The following is a 24,584-nucleotide window of genomic DNA, read 5'->3' as shown; positions in this document are numbered from 1 at the left end:
AACAATTTGTAGACAAATGTCCAGATAGTTGTTCTTCACACACTGAGGTTTTTTCCCCTCCATGATTCTTTTTGTCTTGTGTCAATTTTTCTTTTCAAAAACCTGTCCCTCCTCTAACACCTTTGTTTGCGGGTCGCTGACACCTGCGTGCATAAGTGGAATTTCCTTGCAGGCGAGAGTTAGCACAGGGAGGGCATCATTTTCAATCATGGGCGCATAAAGAAGTTTCCTAAATGCTATGTTTGGAGTCGCGGCTCAGGAGGTAAAATAGATAACTGATGAGTCTACATAGATCAGCTGAGTGCCTAGATATGGACCCCACATTTGAAAAGAGAGCTTCCAGGGGAGTCTGTCTCTTGACCCATTCAAAGTGGGATGACCCTGAAAGTTCATTCCCTTGCTGGAGTCCTGGGGCCTGCTTCTGATCCCAGTTACACCAATGTAAACCAGGGGCAGCTCCATTTAAGTCAATGGCGCTATCTCAGTGTGAAATCAGCATCTGGCATCAAGGCTGCCTCTGTTACATTACTTGGGTGCTACAGGAAATGTAACAGGCAATCCGAAGAGTTCCTTGTTTGTTTCCCATCCCTGTATTTCTCCAGGCTCTCTTCCTAATCAGACATTTCTCAAGGGGATGTAATGTTTACGCTTCCCCCATCACTGCGCAAGCCACCCTAGCTGAGCTTAAATGGTCCTCCTCTTTCCAGCCACTTCCCCTCCCTTCACTCCTAGGCAGACCCCTCCCCAGGACAGCAGGCGTCTCCGAGTGCTAGAAGGTAAAGAGTGAGTAAAATCAATCCAGACAAAGAGTCAATTCTACAGATTCTGCTTGATTGCTATTTTCTGGCCCTCTGGAGTTCCTATTGTTAACGAAGAACTTGGTTTTTACAAAATACATTCCCCCTCCCCCACATTCTCCCTGGATAGCAATCACCTTGAAAACTTAAAAAAATACACTGTACTGCCCTGTGTATGCTTCTGTCTGGAGGTGCTGCTGTCACATCCAAGGTTACAAAAACACATCACTGTCCTCCCACAGGGCTACCGAAACCTCAGAGACAATCTCTCTATAGTCAACATGAATATGTAGGTCCCATGCTAACAGGGTTCCTGTCAGTTTCTCCCTCACACTTCTCTATAACGTGCTAACCTTTGCTACCAGCTCTCTGATTCTTCCCCTGCCCTACTGGTCCCCAGAGGGATGTTTTCAGGCATAAGTATTACATGCCCTTTTTTGGCCACGTTGTTTGCTTCTTGAATTGAGAACATCGAGCTTCCCAGTTGCACGAAAAGAAATAGTCCCCAGTCATTGTGGAAACAGAGTGGCAGTCCCTTGTAGTAGCTGCAGAAGCTAAGCAACAAGAAGCAACTGCCCTTTCCAGGTAACCCTCAGAAGAGCTGCCTGTATGGTGGGAGGAAAGGAGAAATACATTTCCTTTAACTCGGAAAATGGATGGTACCTTTGCTTTGCTAATGGACACTACTCCATGTGTGAAATTTACTCGTAAACCCTTGGAAACGGGAGGCTCGGAATATTCCTCCTTTCTTCCCTACCTGGTGTTTCTGTGTCCTTCCACGAGCCCTGTGATCATCTGCTTTCTCTCCGCTCACAGCATAAGGGTCCATTTTATGGGCTCAGCTTCCTTGTGGCAGGACGACTGGACAGAGCTGGATTATTACTACTGTCCATTCATCTTCCATGCTTGTATTGTCTGCCTACTGCTTCAGCTGTTGCCACTGACTGCTATGATCTCTATGCTTTGGATCATCGAGATCGTTCATATCTGAACCTTTTGTTATTATGGGCAGCCTGTTGTGCTCTGGGTCCAAGAACCATAAATAAAAGGCCTTCTAGAGGAGGGAAGGGAAAGCTGTCTTTTCCTCAGATGGATCACCCTGTGTGACTGGCACCTAAGGATGGGACAAAAGGGTGCAAGTTTATACTTCCTTGGTTTGGAATGATATATGGATCATCCTTTCACCTGATGCATCTTTGTTACTCCAAAGAGGATGACTGGGCCCTATGACCATTCACCCGGGGCCTGTACTGTATGGTCACCCACAGGGGTTGAGTAGCACTCTTAGACTGATTCAGAACACCTTAGGTCAATGTTAATTATTTGTCCTGCATTATGACGTAAATGTCATAATGTTGCACAAGCCCCAAGATTATTTCAGTATCCTTTAGCCGCATGGAAGAGAGATTTGCAGAAGACAGGTGGCCTTGCTGGGTCAGGGTTGAGGCATGTTGTACCCGTTCTCTTTATAAACACACTCAGGTCTCCAGCGTTTCAATCAGCACCTTTCCCCAGCATTAAATTCACTTAAAATAATAAAACCATTATGTGTATTTTAAAGTGTCACTGACTAGCAGGTACTGGCAAGATGGCATATGGCAGGGCCTGAGAAAACTCACTCACATTCCAGGTGGGTGGCATCCTGGACTCGTTTCTCAGAGGATAAAGCCTCCCACTGAGCCAACACATTTCAGTGTCCTGCTGAGCACAGAAAAACACCACTGGCTGGGAAAAACCACTGTGCTGGCACCAGTCACCTGGAAGAGGGCGATCCAAGGAAGGATATGTAAGAGGGCTGTTAGGTTCCCGCTTGCATTTTCCTCCCAGCTCATCTTGCCATGATCCGAGCAGTATTTAACTGGGCTGTGCATCTGATTTGCTTCTGATGCCACAACAAAAACGGGGGCTTATTCTTGAGTGTCTGCCTGAAAATCTGCCATTCTGTCTTGGGCTAAGAAAAACGGTGAGATCCAGACCTGGCAGGCCTGGGCCTGGGCCCAGGCCCAGGCCCCCTCCCCCATCTTTCTGGACCTTACCCAGGGTTAGAAACAAATAAACAAAAATCTTTCCTGGGTACCTCATGCTCCCAGATGTCATTTCACTGCCATCAACTATGACAGTTCCTCCCTGTGATCACCCAGGATCTGGACTGGCAGTGCCTCAGAGATGTGAGATGGGCTTCAGCATCAACCAGCTTCCCACAGGTTTGAAAACAGCTTCTGACTTGGCCATTTAGCCACCAGGGAACTGTGGAAGCTCAGAGGCTTGGCAGTAGGGTGGTAGAGAGAGCTCTGCAGGATCTGGGATGGAGGCAGACAAGACTCTCTGATGGAAGAGTTAAAGAAAAGAACCTTAAAACCATCTTTATGGCTGAGAGCAGAAAGTTCACTGGTTCACAGGGTCACTGGGATTTCCTATTTTATAGCAATCTGCAAGCTAACCCTCTGAATCTAGCCTACTGGCCTCCATGAAGAGTTATTACATCTACGTTATTGGTCCTGGAGGTCTAGATGGGACATGCACTGCTTAACTACAGCCTGACACACAACATCAGGGACACCCCAACTGTTCCGTTCCTTTGGGGGGTGCGCTGCGTGGTACCCCAAGAGGCATGCCTCACCCACCAACACTGGAGACGTCAACCTGAGTCTGCTGGCAGAAGCTGACGATACCGTTAGCTTGTCGTCTCGTTGCTCCACCTGTGACGCTTGCTTTGGAACGTGAAGCACTTTTATTCCGACAGCTTTCTAAGAGCCACGGTTCAGGAGCTAGTCCTGGGGCAGAACAATTCCCAGCTCAGTACTCCGTGAGTGTTTTCACATTCTCCAAGCAGGGGCTGGAGACTCTCGGTAAATGTGCTGGGGAAAGCGTTGCTGGTGGGGAATGTCAGCCAATAGCCTTTCTGCCTTTGTTTCAGGGGAGTGATCCCCAGGTTTGGGGGAACAAGTAAGGAATATGGAGAGGGCTTGTGGCAGACAGTGAGAGAACCTGTTGTAGAGAAAGGGTACAAAAATGAGTAGGTTGGCAAAGAGGTGACCCTTCAATTCCATAACAGCATCAAAGCCCCAGGCCTAACTGAATCCAGTGCAGTAAAACAAGAACCACCACTGCAGAGTTTTCAGAGAGAGTCAGTGAGCCCCCATTAAACAGAAGACTTTCTGCCTGATCAGACAATAGCCTGATGTTTCTGCTATGAAAACCTGGACCATTTGGGACTGTATTATCAAATGGTTTGCACATGTCAATACTACTTTGCAGGTGCAAATCAGGACCTGTGTGCACTCATTTTAGAGTGCAAGCTCTCAAAACCTGGTCTGTGTGATCAATTGATATTCCACACCCCTACACACGACAGACTTTGCCAAATACTGGAGAATGATCTCTCGGACTCCAGAGGTACTGTCAGCAATCTCAAATTGAGACCCTAGTCTCAAAGTAACCTCCGTCATACAAGTAAATAAACACCAGCTGTGTATTCTTACATGGCCCCTGGAAAGTCACTGAACACAGCAATTCCAAAACAAAAGTTTTAAAAAGAAAGTAATGCTTGCCTTTTAATTAACATTCAAAGTGCAGCAGGTTAGAAAAAGGGACTGAAATAGACAGACACGTACCCACACTTCCAGATACAAATGAAGGACTCAGGAACATAAAGTAATTACTTGGTATTTTTCACCCACATTGAAAAATATTGTTAAAAACGGGTATCAAGAAAAGACGGTCGCTTAAGAGAGAAATGAGGAACTTGCTTGTAATTTGATTTCTAGGAGGATATATCATGAAGCTGTCAATGCAGTCGATAAAAGTGCTTCAGCACCGAGTCTAAAACCAAACCCAAAAAACCAAACCAAATCAATAAATATTCATTCAGCACCTTCCTTGGCCTTATTTTCTCTGGGAGAGTGAAAGCAGTTTTTTTGCCTGTTGAAAAGTTCATCCGATTGATTCCCCCCCTCCCCCCCCCCGCCACAATGCTGAGTGCCAGGTAAGGAAAGTCAATGAAGCCCCCCTTCGTTTTTCTTTAGTCCATTTCCAGCTTAGGAAAATGGAATTCAACTGTTTACTTGGAGGAAACCAAACATCCATATTCAGGCAATAAAAATCATTACTGAGGCCACGAAAACCTATATCTTTAAAGGTCATAGCGCAAAGATTAAAAGTGCCTCCAGGAAAAACTGAAATGGCTAATCTAAATACAACCTTTGAGTCAATACGAAAACTTCAGCATGGCTAGAGAGAGAGAGAAGGTGCAGCAGCAGTGAGATGCTAGATTGATATTTTAAGACGATTGTCTTGCTTTTCGAATAGTTATATGTGAACGTTATAATACTGTATGATTACATATGGGGCAGTATGTTCAGGCATTACCAGACCAGATCAATCCACAAGTCTAGCTAATACAGCATCCTGTCTCTATCAGTGGCCAGTACTGGCTGCTTCAGAAGAAGGTATAAGACCCCACGAAGGACAATTATGGATTAAATTGCCCATAGGGGAAGTACTTGCTAAAGTCCGGACAGCTAGTGTTAAGTTCTAGCTATTGTTTGCAATGTTGTAGCTGGGTCACTCCCAGAATATGAGATAGATAAGGTGGGTGGGGTAATATCTTTTATTGGACCAACCCCTCTTGTCTTGTTCTATCTGTTTTAACTTTGGATGTTTTTGCTCCTTATATAATGTCTCATTTTGTTTTTCAACTCTGCTAAACTTGTAGACTCATTAATATCTGGTGGCAGTCAGTCCCACAGGTTAATTATGAACTGTGTAAGAAAAGTACTGCCTTTTCCTCAGTTGGAAATTTGTCATCTTTCCATTTCGCTGGGTGTCACTGGTCATGTGTGATCCAGGGAGCTCCTGTTGCCAACTGGCAGAGGGCACAGGAGGTGCATAGGGTTTTATGGGGATGCCCTAGGTAAGAAATATACATAACAGTTCACCGAAGGGTGGCACGTGAGGTCTCTACCAAGAGCCCATAACCCACTGGTCATCATTATCACTGAGAAATGTATGTACAGATAACAGTTAAGGAGTTATGGATCTATAATAAAAATTGTGTTCTTAAGGTCGTGGAATTAAGACAGGTGGCCAGGAGGTGACATACCTCAGCCATGTATCTCCCTGGCTGGCCGCTTGTGTATTGCATGCCTCACAATGCCTGCATTGTTTGCATACTGAGCCAGGTGAGGGCTGAGATATAGTGAAATGTACAAGAGAGGAAATCTACAGGAACAAACACCCAGTGGGAGGGGGTGTCCTGTTTATGTATAAGGATTGTTCTGGTATAACGTGGAGTGCAAAGCGACACACTGATCCCTTGACTTAAGAGGCAAACTGATATTGTGCTTGTCTCACAAAAGAAGGTTCACTGCCAGCCTGGCTGTAAAGCACAAGGCTTTTGGGTGAGCAATACTCTACGAGACATGAGAAGAAAAGGAGGACTTGTGGCACCTTAGAGACTAACAAATTTATTTGAGCATAAGCTTTCGTGAGCTACAGCTCACTTCATTGGATGCATTTAATGGAAAAGACAGTGGGGAGATTTATATACACAGAGAACATGAAACAATGGGTGTTACCATACACACTGTAACGAGAGTGATCAGGTAAGGTGAGCTATTACCAGCAGGATAGCGGGGGGGGGGGGGACTTTTTGTAGTGATAATCAAGGTGGGCCATTTCCAGCAGTTAAGAATGTCAGCGCGGGGGGCGGGGGGGAATAAACATGGGAAAATATTTTTACTTTGTGTAATGACACATCCACTCCCAGTCTTTATTCAAGCCTAAATTAATTGTATCTAGTTTGCAAATGAATTCCAATTCAGCAGTCTCTCGTTGGAGTCTGTTTTTGAAGTTTTTTTGTTGAAGTATTGCCACTTTTAGGTCTGTAATCGAGCGACCAAAGAGATTGAAGTGTTCTCCGACTGGTTTTTGAATGTTATAATTCTTGACGTCTGATTTCTGTCCATTTATTCTTTTATGCAGAGCCTGTCCAGTTTGGCCAATGTACATGGCAGAGGGGCATTGCTGGCACATGATGGCATAGATCACATTGGCTCTGAAACACTGGCAGATGATAGAAACAATACCATCAGTGTTTCTCCCAAGACACCCACTGTCGCGGTGACAGAAGGAGAATGCGAGACTAGGGTGCAGGGAAAGGTTCTGGTGAGATTACCCAACGATAACCCAGCATGTCTCCTTTGCGGGGATCATGTAGGGAAACCAACTGCTCTGCATGTACATCTTAAACGTCACCACGGAGGGAAGGATGTTGAATTCCAATGTTCTTTGTGTGATAAGATCGATCCTAAAGCACACAGCATCCTATGTTACATTCCTAAATGCAAGGGGCTGACATCACAGGAACCAGCTGGTGACTGGGCTTGTGAGGTTTGTGCCAAACAATCTGGCACCAAATCAAGTCTCTCCCACCATAAGAGACGGGCCCACCCCGTGGTACGAATGCAGAAAGAATCCAAGCCAGTCAACCTAAACAAAACTCGCAGCGTGGAAAACACAAGAGTTGTTGGTAGGCCGAGGAATTACAGGAGAGCTCTACGGCTGAAGAGTTTAGCAGCTCTTCCTTGTGCGTACTCTGACATACCAAGGGCTGAGAGGACTTGCTCGTTGATTTTGGGCCATTTTCCTCTCGTGCCGAGAGGAAAGCCGAAGTACTTGACCTTAGTGGCTTCAGTTAGTTTTCTGACTTCATCTGTCAGAGATGCATAGTGTTGGACTTTCTCAGCCGCCGCATCAGAGAAAGTTTGGTCTTTGTGTTCAAAGCATACGGTGACATCGACCACCAGGGCTGTTCCATCTTTGACAAAAACAAGGTCTGGTTTTCGTAGTTCCTTATTGGCAGTGTGCAGATGTAGTTCTTGATAAATTGTCCACTAAGTTTACGGGCTTCTCGTGTGAGTATTACGCATAACTTGTTATGTCTGTGGATACGTGCACCTTGAACTGCCGGACATTGTCCCAGAACATGAGAAAGTGATTCATATGAGGCATTACAATGCCTGCACTGTACGTTGTGATTGTTTTTGCCACGCCCTAGGTATTCCCTGGTGGGATACACGTTCGCTCTCAGTTTACATGATTACATGAGATTACATGAGAGTATCTTGTTAATTAAGTCTAAGCTCTAGAATGCATGTTATGATTTTTTTTATATGTAACCATTTGTCTTTGAGGTTTCTACTTGTTACCACTTGCATCTTTATGCTTTGTTAAATACACGGATACCTGATTTTGCTATCACCATATCGACGTGCTGTGTGTTAAGTGGAGCAGTGATCTGAGGTGGACTGGTGAGCTTGGATGTGCTGTTTCTTTGGAAGCAGTGAATCTGTGAATATTGCAAGTGTCCAGGGGCTGGATGCTCAGGGAGATGCTTGGAGGCTGGAGTGTGCCATTCACTAACCTGCAGAGAGAGAGCAGGGCCTCCATAGGACGAGTGGGGAGGGCTTATGGCCACTGGAGTTGGGGAGCTGACCCATGCCAGGCACAAACAAGGCTTCCTCATGCTCAAGGCAGGTGGTAGCGAGATGCTTCACAGCCCTGGTGCCCCCGGGAAGCATCGCAGCATGCTTTTAGCTATTTTGTACCTCTGCATGCAACTCCCTTCTCAAGGCATCCTTAAGCACCAGCTCTGCAGAATGTACATTATTATACTGCCTATTATCTCAGTCATATGCAGATATGTTAGCAAGTGCCCCAGAAAACACCGCTGGCCTCCCCACTTCACTCAGAATCAATTCAGAATGAATCCCTTTGGTTTTTAAAACGCTTGATGGATTTGCTCCAGCCTAACTCAGCTCACCCACTTTATTCTCAAGTCCCTTCAGAGCTCTTAGATCTTACCTGTGTCCCAGTGACCTATTGCTCTTTATCAGTTTGTTCCAGCATCTCCCCCTCTTTCGACACATTACTCTCCTTGCCTTATTTCTATCTGTCTAGTTCTTATCTTCTCCACTCTTTACTGCCTTTGCTTTCTGTGTCATGGGTACAGTTAGGCCCCAACCCAGCTCAAGTATAGACCCGTTGATTTCAATGATTCACTGGCACTGCTCATGTGTTTAAAGTGAAGCACCTGCTTATGTGCTTTGTTGGACTGGGGCCTTAAACTGTAAGTTCTTTGGGGCGCCAGGAACCACATATGTTCTGTTTGTCAGTGAAGTGCCTTATGCCCTCCGGACACCTACAGTAAAACAATAATAACAGCAGCATAAAAACCCCTTTCTCCAGGGGCTTGTAATCAGGAGAGACAACAAAGAAGAGAGGAAAGGAAGCTACACGTTATTGTTAACCCGTGGCTAAGTCCCCTTCATCCAGCCCTTATATTCAAGTGCTCACATTTCAGAAAAATTACTTAAGGACAAACATCAGAAATATCCTCCCCCAAGAGTCAGATTCTTTGCTTTAGAACTTCTGGTGTTTTTGAATTTCTAAACACGGAAAATCAGCACCAGGTGAGATATTTTTTCTGATGCATCTGATGCAAACTCAGAAACAAAACTTCCCAGGACTGAGGCTATGGCTACACTACAGAGTTTACAGCTGCACCACTATTGTGCTGCGAGTGTACACTCTAAGCCGACAGGAGAGAGCTCTCCTGTCGGATTAATTACTCCATGCCCCGCGAGTGGTGGAGCTATGTCTGCAGGAGAAGCTCTCCTGCTGACATAGCTCTGTTCACATCGGTGGGTAGGTCGGTGTAACTTACATCGCTCAGGGGGGTGGCTTGTTTACACCCCTGAGCGACATAACTTGTACCGACCTAAGCTGTAGTGTGTACATAGCTTCAGTCCTAGGGGGAACAAACATGTTTGAAATGAACCAACAGTGGGCACGCAGGTAGTGAGCTGAGAGAACTACATTTACTGTGCAATGACTTGCTTGCTTTCTCATCTTGTCTTCCCACATCTTGATTGTTGTCTTATCCACCTGTTACATCTTGTCATAACCTAGATTGTGAGCTTTCTGGAGCAGGGACTGGATTTTTATTACGTATCGGTATAGCATGTATCACAATGTGCCTTGATCTTTGATTGGTGCCCTCTAAGTGTTACTGGCATGCAAATACATAGTAAGAGTTTCTGATGCAGTTTTCTGAACACAGCAAGTAATGAGTGCCTTTCACCAGATACTAACATTTCAGCTGTTCACCAGTAGGTGTTACTTGACAACTAAAGGAACCCGAGAAAATTATGTATTTTTAAACCTCTCCATCGTGTGAATAAGAATATAAATTGCAGTCACATTAACTGAGTGAAAAAATCACTCCTCAACTTTCATATTTCATAGGGCATAAGATGATCAGCAGCTGGGGCAGGGTACAAATTTGCCCTGTGCTATAGTTCTGCACAGTTAGCTACGTGCACTGAGGGATGTGTGTTGGTTTGTAGCCTTTCCTCTGAAGCACTGAGAACCTCCGGACATAATATATTGGACCATATGACCCAATGGGGTATGCATTCCAGTGTGTTCATACACATGCACAGATCCATCACTGGCTATTTTTGCCAGAAGTTGGGAATGGGTGGCAGCAAATGGATCACTTGATGATCACCTGTTCTGTTTATTCCCTCTGGGGCACCTGGCACTGGCCACTGACAGAAGACAGGATACTGGACTAGATGGACCTTTGGTCTGACCCAGTATGGCCATTCTTATGAAAGCAACTGTCCCTAGTTCCCCCACTGCACCTGTGTCATGTGAGATGGCCAGTAAAGAAACACGAGGGGGAAAGCCCATTCTCTGATTACCCAACACAAATGGGAAAAGCAATCAAGTGGAGGAGTGGTTTTTAATTCTCTGCAGTTAGGATATTTGGTTAATGCAGTGAAACCACTAATTACAGCTAATTTAAAGCTGTGCTGAGATCTGAGCTCAATGAAAACTACAGGGGGAAAAAACAAGAGACAAAGAAAGGAAAAGGAAATATTTTTGAAGCCAAATTCTTAATTGAAAAATAAAACAACTTTTTAATTAAAACGAGCAAAAGCAAATCTGGGGCAATGCTCCATAAGCACACAACGTTGGTCTGACTTCACAAGCATGGAGATAACACATCTTTCCCAGGCTCCAGATAGGGGACTTTCAGCCTGGGAGAGCTTTCCTTACAGTCGATTCTGCTTCTGGTTCCTTTGCAGAGTAACTCCAGTAGGGCTCAGTTCTGCAAGGTGCTGTACATCTTTAACTCCTATAGATAGCTGAGGGCAGAATGAAGCCTTTATGGCCAAGTCCACTGCTTGGGTATGAGAACAGGTCATCCACAAATGGGAGTCTTGTGAATGCACCTTGCAGAGTGCACTTAACCCTTGAACTGCCACTCGGTTTCATTGTCAGCTGCTGAAAGCTACTTTCCTACACATCAAAACATATATGGCCGCCCCATTTTTAACGACTTTAGCCAAGGCAGAGTGACTGAACATTTGGGAATCTGTGATGGTTCTTGGGGAGGTGGAGGGTAGAGGGCACTGCCAGAACAGGGACCCCTAGAATCCCGACCTGGAGGAGCAGGCATGTCTCCCATCAACTGAGGAAATGCACTGCAGCTGTATCTGATCCAGAGGCAAGGCTTCAGCTATTCTGCTTATTCAGGTTCTTACACTGTGCCCATCAGCATGGTAAATGCTCTTCCACGTTGCATATTACAACCAGTGCCTGATGGGGGATTGGTCACGGACACACCCTGCTCCATTACTCCCCCGCCACTGTGTCCAATGCAGACTGTCTAGCGTCACCCACCCAGCTCTCCCCTGCCTAAGTATGGCAGAAGAGGCTCCCATGTAGGGAGGCCCTGGAAAAAATAGGACTTGAGTGTGCATTGTACATTGTGTTAGGATCACAGAAATCAGAAAGGGAAAAAAGATTATTAGTTCAACCAGTCCTTGCCCTGCTCACATCCAGCTACCTATAATATACTTTCGAGGGGTTTGCCCACTCTGGTTTTACATCTCTCCTGTGGTCAGGCTTGGTGGCACACCGTCTGATATAGCACTGGGTGCCCAGGCATGCCCATTCAGGCAGCATCCTCTTGTTAGACTGAAGTCCCCAAACACACATCCCCACTCAGGAGCCATGATAATATTTCCCTTTTGACCTGCACGTTTTTATCCCGTTCCAGTTACAAGTGAAGTGGGAGTCTGGGGGAGCTCTAGCGAATATCACAAAACCACCACAGGAAAGAGCTAGGTCTGGAATAAGCCCCGCCAAAGTTGCGTAAGGCTCCAGGCTAGGGGTTATTGCTGCAGGTTGACATTATGGTACACCGGGTGCAGGTCGGAATTGAAGCTCATCCTAAGAATTGTGTTCAGTTAGAACTTGCAGAGTAGCTTCCCGAACAATGCCTGTCTCTAGCTATTTCCACAGCCTCTTAGATTCACAGGCATCAGATGTGCTTGATTATATATTTATTAAGAGAAAAAGAACAAAAACAGAAAGATAAATAATATATTTACCCCAGTGTAGCAAAAGCAGTCAAACCCAGACTCAGTAGCTTTGGGAGGATCACATTTCAGCAGCACAAAGATTTCTGAGGAACCTCAGTCTAAAGCACTCTTGCTGTCCAATTCCCACTGGATAACTCCAGTAGATGGCAGCATGTTACTGCTAATTCCTAGTGGTCTGATGGCCACATGCAGATCAGACTCTGGCTTCCTACACAGCCAAACAAAATATCTCCAACCAAATAATCCCAGAATAAAAGGGGCTCTTGGAACCCAGCAACCTAAATGGCATTGCAGTGAGGAATTAAAGCCTCTCAGAAATCCCATTACTGAGTCTGATCCTGCTCCCACTGACACTTATTTCAACACAAGCAGGCCTGCATCCTGTGTGACTATCCTACCACCTCTGTCTATATGTCACTGAGGACGCTATTTATCCACGACAATTTTTAGAAACAATATCAGTTTAAAAGAAAATGCATGCTCTGGAATGATTAACCAGGGCCTGCCCAGAGCAACTTTAAAAATGTTAAGGGCCAATTTTTGCCCGATTTAACAACAGATCAAACAAATGACAAAGGGAGCCTTTTTGAAAGGTGAATGGTGGTCAGCTTCCCTTGGTCCGAGGGCAATGCTCCGTGGGAGCCAAAAGCAGCTAATGCTCAGCGTGAGTGGCTTGAAAACAACAGTGTAGCCTCTTAGGAAAATACAACCTAACCTGGTGATGTTTGGGAAAAGAGATTTGTAGGTTTGATTTTGGGAGTATGCATTTAATTTTCTTGGGATATTAGTGATTTCCTACAAACCATCAGGGTGTCCTCACTACTTCTAAGCCAACATGACTGCAGTCGTTATCTCGTCTCTGAATCCACTGCAGACAGGACATTCTGTGGCTGAGTGGGTGGTGGGACAGGAATTACCCCTTAGAATATACATATACCAGCAACTACATGTATGTTGGAACATCATTATGAGTAAACAGCAAGTAGCTGGATGGCCACCTGCGGAGACGTACAACGACAGGAGCAGCAACAGCAGCTGCATTTCACTGCGAAGCAGAAGTAAAGGTCTTTATCCTTCCTGAAGGATAAAAATTCAAGATGGTCCTTGCGTACATACAGATGGTGCTGATTATATGCACGTGAACTACACTGCAAGGGCCTATTCATCGCCAATCTGTGAACAATGTCTGGAATGCTGATAGCTTGTTCTGATACCCTTTTCATTGGGCTTTCTCTAGGACAGTCTGGGTTTGACTGCAATGGAAACATACACTCCACATCTCTTAGAAAGATGCCTTTAAATCCAAGAGCCCAGTTTCTAAAGTAGCAGGAACAGGATCTCCAAGAGTCTGCAGGACCCGTTGCCTTTCATCTCTTGTAAATTAGGCCCCACATTAGAAAAGGTTCCCTCACTTCACCACAAAAGGTTTGCTATGCATGTGTTTATCTCCTGGCCAATTAGTCATTACTACTCTCCTTTAACATAGAGTTTTATTTTTAGATGCCAACTTAATATCTTCTTCCACCCCACAGAGTCCTCTAAATACCTAGAGTAATCCCTACACTCCCACTGTAAGCCATGTGTGTTGTGCCTCTCTCCTTTCCAGAGGAGGAAAAGATTACCTCCTGTCAAATCCCTATTATACTGGAAATGAACTGGCCAGAGTGATCAATGCTGGGCAAAAAACAGATGCACCTGATTAACTAGTGCTCCCAGCACCAGCTAAACTGTGTGAAGGTGGAAGGGGCAGAGAGAGACCAATCTGAAGCCAAACGTGTGCCCTAGGCATGGCTGTGTAGCGCATTAACCATTCAGTTGGCCTCCTGGCTCAGGTTGGAGAAACAAGATTACATCTGATTCAAAGACAGTTTGCTCATTTCATAGGAGTTCTACTGATGTAAGGAAGTCTGATAATATCCTTATTCCCTCTAGTTAATCTGCAATTATCTTCCAGCACAAACTAGCCTTTCAGACCTAATAGCGAACAGTAGCAACTCTCAATCCACCTGATGCCAGAGAGGTCAAAATTACATGCTGTTTTAAGAAATGTAACATTTTCAATCACTCTCTCACGCCCAACTCAATTAACTTCCTGGAAGAAGGCAGTATTACCATCACCCTCTGCATCAGAATGAGAGAACAGCAGGATGGCAGAAGAATAAGTCTTCCATTGATTAAATCCTCTAACAGTGGAAGAACATTTTATTTAAAGACATGTCTGAACCAGAAATGGAGATCTGGACACCTTGGTAGATGTGCGTGTGCACATGGGCACATGCGTTTCAGACCTGAATTCACATACACATTTCACAGCTAGTCTTTGATTTCTACAAAAGCACAAACCGAAACCCCGGATCTGAAAGTTTCAGAACTTTGGATCCTTTGAAATACAGTCCCAGATCTAAATTTTGCAGCACATGTCCTTTTTAAATAAAGAATTACTGTAGGAGGAAAACCCTTATTATTCATTTGTATTTTGGTAGCACCCAGAGGCTCCAATCAGCGATCAGGGCCCTAATGTGCCAGACACTAGACATATGTAATAAAAAGGCAATCTCTGCCCAAATCCCTGAAAATATTAATATGAACTTTAGAAAACCGATCTTTATAGCTTTTGTAAAACAGAGAAATGCACAAATACTGCAGTCAGTTATCTGCATCATTTACACCTCCTCTTATGTGACTGGATACAATTATTTCTAAAGCAGTATGAAAGTTGGCAGTTTCACTTTTTGCAGGGAAACACAGAATCATAGAATCTAAGAAATGTAGGACTGGAAGGGATCTCCAGAGGTCACCCAGTCCTTCCCCAGGTGCTGAGGCAAGACCAAGTATACCTAAGTCCATTGCTGATAGAGCTATCTATGACATGCCAACATTCCCCTTGGTGTGCTTTTGTGCAGAGTTCCTCTCCCCTTCCCTGACGTAACTTGGAGCAGAGGGCGAACCCAAAACCTCCAAGTAAAACTCATTTGAAATGAAATCTCCTGCATCATATTAAAACCCCACAAAGCAGTGAATTTCACAGGATTCTGATGTGAACTGCAGGTTCACAAACGTTTTAATAAATGTGGTTGAAATTGCAAAGTCTCACCAGAATCAGGTGATTATTATGTGGATTCAGGTTTCAGTGAGAATATTCTGCATGGCTTTAGCTTCATAGAAGAAAGGGCTTCCCACTCACACTTCCTTATGGAGGTTTATTCTGCCTTAGGTTGCTAATAAACTTTCAAAGGGAGCCACTCCAGACTAGGCAGGGTAAGCAATGCTCTTCAGTGCTCTGTACAAACCCTTGAGGAATGTAAAGAAGAAAAAAGGACCAACACTCAGAGAACACAAATATGCTAGGTTCCCCAGCATTCTCCACTTTCTCAGGTGGCACCAGGCTCCACTGTAAAACACAACACACCAGAGCTCGGATGTGTTAATTTATAGAATAAATTTACAGCCTAACCAGCTGTCTTGTTCCAAATTTAAAACATAATGTGAAGAGAGCTGCATATTAACTTTTAATAGTATTTGTCTGTATATTGAACTCTAGACTTCAAGCTCTAATGGGCAGACAAGTAACGACAGGGCGAGCGAGGAAGCTAATATCAGTACTGAATACCTAGCCAGGGAAACATCAGCCGTCCAAATCTGAATTTGAATGACAAAGACCTTGTACAATAAATAGTCTCATGAAAGCTGGAATACACCTGAGTTTTTTCTGTTGGAAACAATTCAGCTCTTCCTCCATCTCTATTGAGTCACGAAATACAGAACTATTTGAAATATGTAACATATGCACTAGTCACAATTCCCCCTCCCCCCGCATCTAATAGGAATGAACTATGGATTATTTTTCTTCAAGGCTGGTTCTACAGAAATACAGGGGTTGCAATGTTTCACAAACTGGATTAAATGTGGTTAGGAATATTCAGTCACATCCTACAGTCACAGGTCATTTTCCCCAACAGCAGCGTTACTAGTTAGCAGATGGGACTGGGAATCAGGGACTTCTGGGGTGGCTCTAATACTGACAAGGTGGGTGACAAAAACCTCTCAGTGACTCAGTTTCCCCATTTATAAAATGGAGGAAATGATATTTGCCTACCTTTGCAGAGTGCTTTGAAATCCTAGTATGAGAGGTGCTATAGGATCACTGTCAGTGTTACTATTTGCTCTTTTGGTATTGTTATGCATATTTTATATTTACAGGAGGATTTGATTGCTGGACCACTAATTGGGCCAACACTAAATGTGCCTGGATAATTGCAAATTCAGATCAGCAGGTGTCAATGGAACAGGGATGTCATTAGCAAGGGAGGTTCAAATAATGGAGATCCAGGTACCTGGATTCCATAGTAATTTGAAACTCAAAGGGATGTAGCATATCACAGAAATCTGCTCCAAAAGAAAGAAAGAAACAATACAGCCATCTGAGCTGTCAAAAATGCTCTTGAACTTATACTAAGGGAGGAACTAACATTTTCGATTCTAGCCCTTCCCAAGTGACACACAGTGTGGCATTGAAAGGCACAACTCCATCGCTATTCAACTAGTGCCTCAAATGCCTCTGCAAACAGCTGATGGCCCAAGGATGCCAACCTCCACTGGGGCTTGGTCAACGTTTCATTATTTGGATTCCAGTTACCATTAACACATCTTCAAGCCTTGCTCTGCCTGCCAAAAACCTGGACTAATTTACTTAACATTTCAACTAAAAAAAATAATTTAAAACGGATGATTGAATTTGGGAATTGTATTCCTCAGAGAATTAGTGATGGATCTCTCTCCCTCCTCAGGCCTCAGCATTCAGAACTCCCCCATGTCAGTGTTATTAGGAATAGACTAATACAGTAATGACACCATACGCCAAATGAGCGCCCAAATAAATGAAGCACTCAGTCATACCTTAATCTGAGTGAGTCAGATTTTCAACCAAATTCAGCCTCTGAGAGAGATGGCCAAATCATGACAAAATCCACTTGCCATTATTTGTGGATTGTTCTAGCCTTGGACAATTTTTTTTTGCCTTGCACCCACCCGTGCTTTTAGATTTCTAGCCCCCCAAACTCTTCCTTATGAATATTTCATGTGTACTCAGCTGCCTATTATTGAAATGGTCACTACCAGCCTCAGTGAGCCAACAGATCTGAAACACCAGTTCTGTTCTTATATCCATTTGCAAAGCCAATGCACTTCTTTGTGTGCGTTTTAACATTTGCTTTTGTTAACATGCTCCATCTGCTTTTTGTGAAATGTCTATTTGAATTCTCAGCACCTGGGAGCTGGAGGTACATTGTAAAAGGACTGAAAAGCCAAACTTTCTCTCTTTAGAGAGGCATGGTCTATAAGTCTAAGCACAGGACTGAGAGCCAGGAAATCTTAGGATCCAGCTCCAGCTCTGACACCATCTCCATTCTGTGGCCCGGGGCAAGCCATTTAATCTCTCAGCCTCACTTTTCACATCTATAAAATACGGATATGACTTTATTGTACCTTCTGTATGCCTTATGGAGCTTTAATGAATACCTGTCAAATCCTGTTGCCTCTTGACTTCTGGAGAGGTCAACTTTTTACTTTATGCTAAACACAGATTTTTATCACTGGGTTATTAAACAGCTCAAGCTATTTGAACAGGAGTAGGGCATTAACCTCAGTTTAATGGTCAAATTCCAGTTTGGGCAACTATAGTCTGCCTACCTAAAATTCCCTCTTAGGTTTCAAATGAATACAAGATTCTTCTTCACCTCAGGGACAAGTGTCCCATTAAATCCCAATGTGTGACCTTTTCTGGGCGAGTGGGAATATTTTTGTCAAGACAATGAGCTGTCTCTTTCACAACTGCTTGCTATGGCAAGCTTGCCAGAACGCACCTGCAGAGCTGCCAGAAGCATTAGCAGCAGCGTGATGTTCTTTTGATTTTAATGGAATGTCTTCTGAGCAGTAACACAGAGACTAGCATGGAGGACAATAAGTGAAGCAGTTAAATAGGGACAAACAACATGTACAGTGGATGTTGCCTTTCTCCTGCATCCCCCTACCCCCACCCCACCAAGAGCTGTAAAGGGAGAGAGCATTCTGGGACTCTGATCTTGCCACCTAGCCGTACATTTTCAAGGGGGCACTACAGGTATCAACCTTCAGCAAACTCATAGCATGTAGCAACTGTAATGTAACTAATTTGGTGGAAGATAAGCTCAAAGGGACTTTCATTCCATTGAATGATTCTCTGCTGAGTCTGCTGAATAGTGGGAGGGAGAAGTGGATGGCATTTCAAACAGTTCTAGGGTTTTACTCCATTGATCAGCTTATTCAGTCACCTACACAATTGATGGTTTAACCTTTTAAGGCTACTTCTGTTGTCACAGCATTAACAAACAAGGGGCATGGTTTCCAACACACCTTGCAAAGTCCAGGTCGGCCTCGCGTGACATGGTGATGTTGGTCAGGTTCTGCTGGAGGATGAAGATGTTTCTACACATTTTCTTGATACCAGATTCGCTGATGCGCTTGAAGTACTGGGCGCCATTGATGAGAATACAGGAAATCAAGTGGCCCAAGCCTGGGAGGGGAGATAAGCCAAAGAATTGCAAAGAGGAAGAAAATGTTTAGCAAGAGATTGCTTTCTAGTCACCAGCCACACAAACCATTTAAACAGGTGCCTACTCTTAAAACATATCTGTAATAGATGCTGCTGTTCACGTTCCTAAGGTGTTTCTGAAGTTGGCCTTTACCACCACCCTCAGTGTGTTTTGAGGTGACTTCCCGCCAAAGGTTCTTGATTCATAAAAAAATTGGACACACCAAAAAAATGGCATGAGGAGCAGAAGTATCCACTATCTGTGAAATTTTCATAGCCACGGATATTTCAGGACCTTCAAATGGGCACTGGTGGATTATAAACAGACCTAGGCTAATTTCTGTTCAGCTCCTCTCGAATAGAACATCAGAAGTGTTTATGGCATCTTGTCACTGACCATTTCTACTACTCCACATATCTACTAATTAGCTTAATCTACTAATAAAATCAAGTTGGTTTTTTTTTTATGCGCTGTCAGCCCAGCAAAGCAAATTTCGCTGGAGAAGAGTGAGCTGCCCTGCCCTGAATTCTGCCTCATGTGCCATCAGCCTCAGGTCAGGTCTAATTGCAGAATCATCACGGTGGGTCAGGATGCATGGAGTAGAAAAAGCACGCTGGGATCTCCAGATAGAGATCCTCCAAGGCAGGTGGCTAGGAAACAAATCTGGTTTTGCTTTAAACATGGATATATATGCCACTTCCAGAGACTAAGCACAGGAAACAACAAGATGCTATCTTTACAGAGTCATATTCTGAGCATAATTGCACTGAGGTCTCTCTCCTTGCCTTAAGCAGGCTGCCAGAGTAATTCTAACACCAGAACAGTCTCATGGCAAACAACTTTAAGGTTAAATTCACCCCAGCAAAAAAGGTTTGTACAAACCGTGAAATGAGAGAATTCACACCTGAGAGAGAGCAACCACAAGGCCTATGTATTGCTTACATTCAATGTAAATAGTCAAAATATGGATAAAGAAGTGACCGGGCTGTGAGTTGGCTCTCTGGAGAGACAGAAATTTCACCCTATGCGCCGAAGTAGCTCACAAATGGTTCACCAGGCTTTGTGTAGGGTCCATTGCTATGAGGTGAATTTCCCTCTTTTTGAACACAAACGGTCGGACTTACACAGCGAGACAGCTCTTTTCCATGGGATGGTGTTATCACAGCCTGCCACAATATCAGAAAGGTTAGAGATACCAAAGACCTGTTCCAGTCTGTAGTCCATCCTTCTGCCAGTGAAGGTCTGTGCCTGGCAGAGTCCTTCATTATATATGTATTTGATATTCTAGTGCTTTGACTGGTGTGGTTTCAAACATCTCTGTCCAGCCCAGGGGATTTGTGTACTAAACAAATAGCTATTAATGGTGGGAAGAAATGGGGGTTGGGGAACTTTACGGATCTTCAAAACTTCTACTAGGGGATTCAAATGGCATGGAATCTAGGGAGAACCAGCACTGTAAAACCCTGTTTTTGCGCCCCCTTTTTCTGTCCAGCACATCATATCAGACACTTGATGTGATTCACAGTACTTTTCCTGACCTTGTACAATCTGTTGAATAAAACGATGCACCTTATGGCTACCCAGGCCTTTAGAATGGTGTGTTAAAGCCACAGAATATAGATGAGATTAACTGAAACATGATTTAGATTCTTAAAGATGTTTAAATAATTAGAGCAGCTGAAATTCTCCCAATTTAATGTTAGAAACAGAACAGTATTAGGTCCTAACAGGGACCACTCCATAACATATTGTAACACCAACAGACAGCGGCTGTCAGCAAGCAGGATCAAACCTGGGACCTCTGGAGCTAAATGCATGAGCCTCTACTGCATGAGCTAAAAGCCACATGGCCCTTAGCTAATGATGCAGAGCAGACTGATTAATCTCTCAGTGGTCTTGGTGCTACTAGAGGGGACAGAACACCACATCCAGGAGGTGTGCGGGCCACAGTAGCTATGTTTGTAATATATAAACACTCGTACATGGCTTTCCTGATGAAGATCCTTGCTGCATGTACTTAATTTTATATTTCCCCCATTCAGTCTGAGCCCATTCCTCCCAGTTTATGGATATACACGAAGGAGTGGCATGGAGGCAGCAGGGCTGCCATCTGCCTGCACAGGTCTCCTCATCAATCCGGAGCAGATGGCAACCATTCTGCAGTCAGTCTTAACCAAACAAGAAGGTTTTCATCTTCAGGCTGAGAAAGACCAATGATTGCCAGGCTGATCCATACCGCAGATAGTTTTAACGCTGATGAGCATATCCCCAGCCCCCACCTTCCTCCCAGCACATCAACTGAGCACACTGGCAAATGCCTGACCTTCAAAGATATACTGGAACTTGTGCTGCTGGAGGCTGGCACTCATAGCTTCCTCAACGGCACTGATGTCTTTATTTAGCCGCACCACAAGGGGGTCATAATCCATACTTTCCACGTTGGCCACTATGGCATAATTCCCTTGTTTAGCCAGTGGGATCAGATAATGGAAGCAATGAACTCTAGAAGACAGAAGGCAGAGAGTCACTACAGAGAGAAACACAGTAAGACGTTAACGTTTGCCCCAATGAGATACTAACCTTACTGAACATGGCTTTGGCTGGGAAAAATAACGACAACGGGTTTTATTTTCTCATGTACCCAGACCCAGTGGGAAGAAAAATAAGTTTTCCCTCCTTTAAAAAATGTGCTCAGGATGAATTTACTGCTGGTCTAAACACGCTGGATGGACAGCTGCATATCCTGAAGTCCTCTCAGGGTGGTCCAATTGCCACTGAGGCCAATGGGAGACTCTCCCCTTTAACGGGAGCTGCATCAAGTCCTCTGTGACGCACACAGCAGACGCAGCAACAGGCAGCAGAACCACCACCATGATTCGGAGGGGCCACATTAAGCCGCCACGGCCTTTCAGCTGAAACTGCTAACAAGGGTGACAATTCCGGTGGCATTTCTCTGTGGTAAAAACTCTTCTCTGGAGCTAGACTGCGACCCAAAAGTTCATTCCATGTAAATCACTGAGTAATCCCCAGATAGCCGTCACTTTTGACCCTTACTGACCTAAGCTGGCTTTGAACCAGTGGCCTAGCAGAGTTCTGATGAAGTGAGCTGTAGCTCACGAAAGCTCATGCTCAAATAAATTGGTTAGTCTCTAAGGTGCCACAAGTACTCCTTTTCTTTTTGCGAATACAGACTAACACGGCTGTTCCTCTGAAACCTAGCAGAGAAAGGCTCTTTATTTCATTACTGCTTCCCTGAAACTGTCCAAGGTCCCCAGTTCTTCAGTAATTTACACTGCTTTTAGTGTACTGGCTGATCCCAAATAGAACTGATTGGCAATATTTTGTTAGCAATGTGAAAAGGGACCGAGACTGCTACAAAAGTGAAATAGAAAGAGAGAAACAGGCTTTTTTCCCCCTTCAGAGCACTGACATGTTTGTTCTGACCTCAGTATGACTTTGGCATTAAGGTTTTCTGAAAACATTGCTGATTGCACAGCAGGAAGGTTGATTTTTATAAAGTGCATATTTAGGAGGTTGCAGTGCTAGGAGATCGCTGCTGAACACACTGGAAGGCCTCCTGAAGGTAGATCTTTTATTTAAGGAAACTGCCTGATAGAGGTGACATTATGAGCGTGCCCTGTATAAAGTGACAGTTGAATATTTTCCTTTTAAAGTTCGAATAGGTGAATAATAATAATAATCATAAAATCTGGGCTGGTGACTTTTACTTCCCAATATATCTACCGCTCAGCATGCTGCATTCACAGACAAGCACAAAGGTAGTCAAGCATAGAAGAATCCCTAGCAGAGAGCTGGCCCAGCTGACTCCATTCTATCACTCCCTGGCCCAACCAGTGAAAGGGTTGTGTTGTGTGGGGATGGGAGGGAATGTGACTGAAGTGCCCTGCCCTCTGGTGATCCCCACTACCAAAACATCCCCAAAGGGGCCCTTACAAACTAGTACAATTCAGACCAGCCCTGAGGTGTCTCTAACTTGCACAGGGTTCCAGTTGCCCATAGGTGGGGTGGGGCAGAAAGCTTGTGGTTAAGCCTTCCTTGTGCCCACCTCTATACACCAAGCACTGCTCCTGAGCATTCAGCCAATAATCTTCTGTTACTTTCTATAGGAGGGTACAAATAACCTACAGAAAAAAATATATATTTTCTGTTACATTCTGTCCTGAACAGGAAGGATGGAGCTGTAGTTAAGGCAGAAGACAGGGAGTCAGATGACTTGGATTTTAGTCCCAGCTCTGCCCCAGACTTTGAGGGTGAAGGAGGGCAAGTCATACGGTCTCTCTGTGCCTCCATGGCCTCCTCTGTAAAACTGGGTTAATAATATTTCCTGGCCTCTGAGAACTGGTATGAGGCTAAATAAATGTTTTAAAAGCACTTTATGATCCTCAAGCAGAACCAAAGAAATGCAAAGCACCATTATTATTTTTAAATGGGATAACGGTTAATGACCTGTGAATCTCAACGGGTTTGGTTTAGATAAGCAGCTACAAATTTGAGGGCCAAATTCTGATCCTACCTATGCTGCTGTAAACCCAGAGTAAATTCACTGACTTAAGTAGAATTACATTGGCTTTACAGTGGTCCCTGGATCATTTTCCCACATGGTTCCAGAGAGCTGTGAGGCCCAACTAGTCAAACTCCGTAGTGTGACTGCATCTGGCAAAATCTGGAAGCGAACAGAGAGCCTGAGGAGGGGAGAAAGCAGAAAGGAACTGATGCTTTGGCATAAAACCCTGCCTGGTTGTTCGCTTGCACCCTCCTTGAAATGGAGCTGGTGCTGATAAATTCCAATGCACCTCCATGAAGATGTGCCATGAAGGCTCGTTTAAAGAACAGATTTTTGTGAATGAAAACACACTGCATTATACAGCTAGACAATTACATGAATTCTGGGAGCTCACATAGTAATTTCAGAGAATCCCGCTATTCACAGCCACCAAAGTGATGGCTATTTTTTCTGGTGTTACTGCAGGTGGTTGCACAACAGAGTGTGATTAATAGGGGGGAACTCTCACAGAGACTGGGTGTTTACTGGTCATTAGCACACCTTCCCTTCTCTCCCTTCCACTCATCCATGCAGAGGTGTGGCGCTGAAAGAGTTTCTGAAGTGGGGGTGCTGAGCTGCACTCCCCCCACCCCCCTTACCTCTGTCCATGCCCTTTGGAGCTGGGGTTGGCAGCCGGGACCCTGAGTGGGACCCACGGCTGAGCGGGACCTGGGACTGGTGGTCAAGCGGGACCCAGGAAGCAGCGGGCCTGGTGGCCAGGACCCTGGGCAGCAGGGGCACGGGGCTGGGCGCAAAACCTAGGGGTGCTGCAGCACCCTGCACCACTACTTCCCATGCCTATGATGCAGAGCATTACACAACTGGCTTGGTGTATCTGCAGCATCAGATTGCGGCCATCAGTAGAGGCAGGATGCCAGACTAGATGGGGAATGGTCTGCTTCAGACATACGAACATAAGAACGGCCACACTGGGTCAGACCAAAGGTCCGTCTAGCCCAGTATCCTGTCTTCCGACAGTGCCCAATGCCAGGTGCCCCAGAGGGAATGAACAAAACAGGTAATCATCAAGTGATCCATCCCTGTCGCCCATTCCCAGCTTCTGGCAAACAGAGGCTAGGGACACCATCCCAGCCCATCCTGGCTAATAGTCATTGATGGACCTATCCTCCATGAACTTATCTAGTTCTTTTTTGAACCCCGTTATAGGCTTGGCAAAGAGTTCCACAAGTTGTGAGTT

General features: G+C 44.7%; 1 protein-coding gene across 1 annotated transcript in view; it reads right to left on the bottom strand.

Moving 5' to 3' along the window:
• Positions 1-24,584, bottom strand: part of EXOC4 (exocyst complex component 4) — a 599,812-nt gene that overhangs the window by 18,433 nt on the left and 556,795 nt on the right. Inside the window, exons 16-17 of the mRNA XM_048836703.2 lie at positions 21,146-21,324; positions 18,644-18,803 (exon numbers count right to left, since the gene is read on the bottom strand). Of these exons, the coding sequence (XP_048692660.2) occupies positions 18,644-18,803; positions 21,146-21,324 (339 nt within the window). The remainder of the gene's footprint in view (positions 1-18,643; positions 18,804-21,145; positions 21,325-24,584) is intronic.

This window comes from Caretta caretta, chromosome 1 (genome assembly GCF_965140235.1).
Source record: "Caretta caretta isolate rCarCar2 chromosome 1, rCarCar1.hap1, whole genome shotgun sequence".
NCBI lineage: Eukaryota > Metazoa > Chordata > Testudines > Cheloniidae > Caretta > Caretta caretta.
Note: the sequence above shows the minus strand (reverse complement) of the source record. Positions and strands in the feature narration are given on the sequence as shown.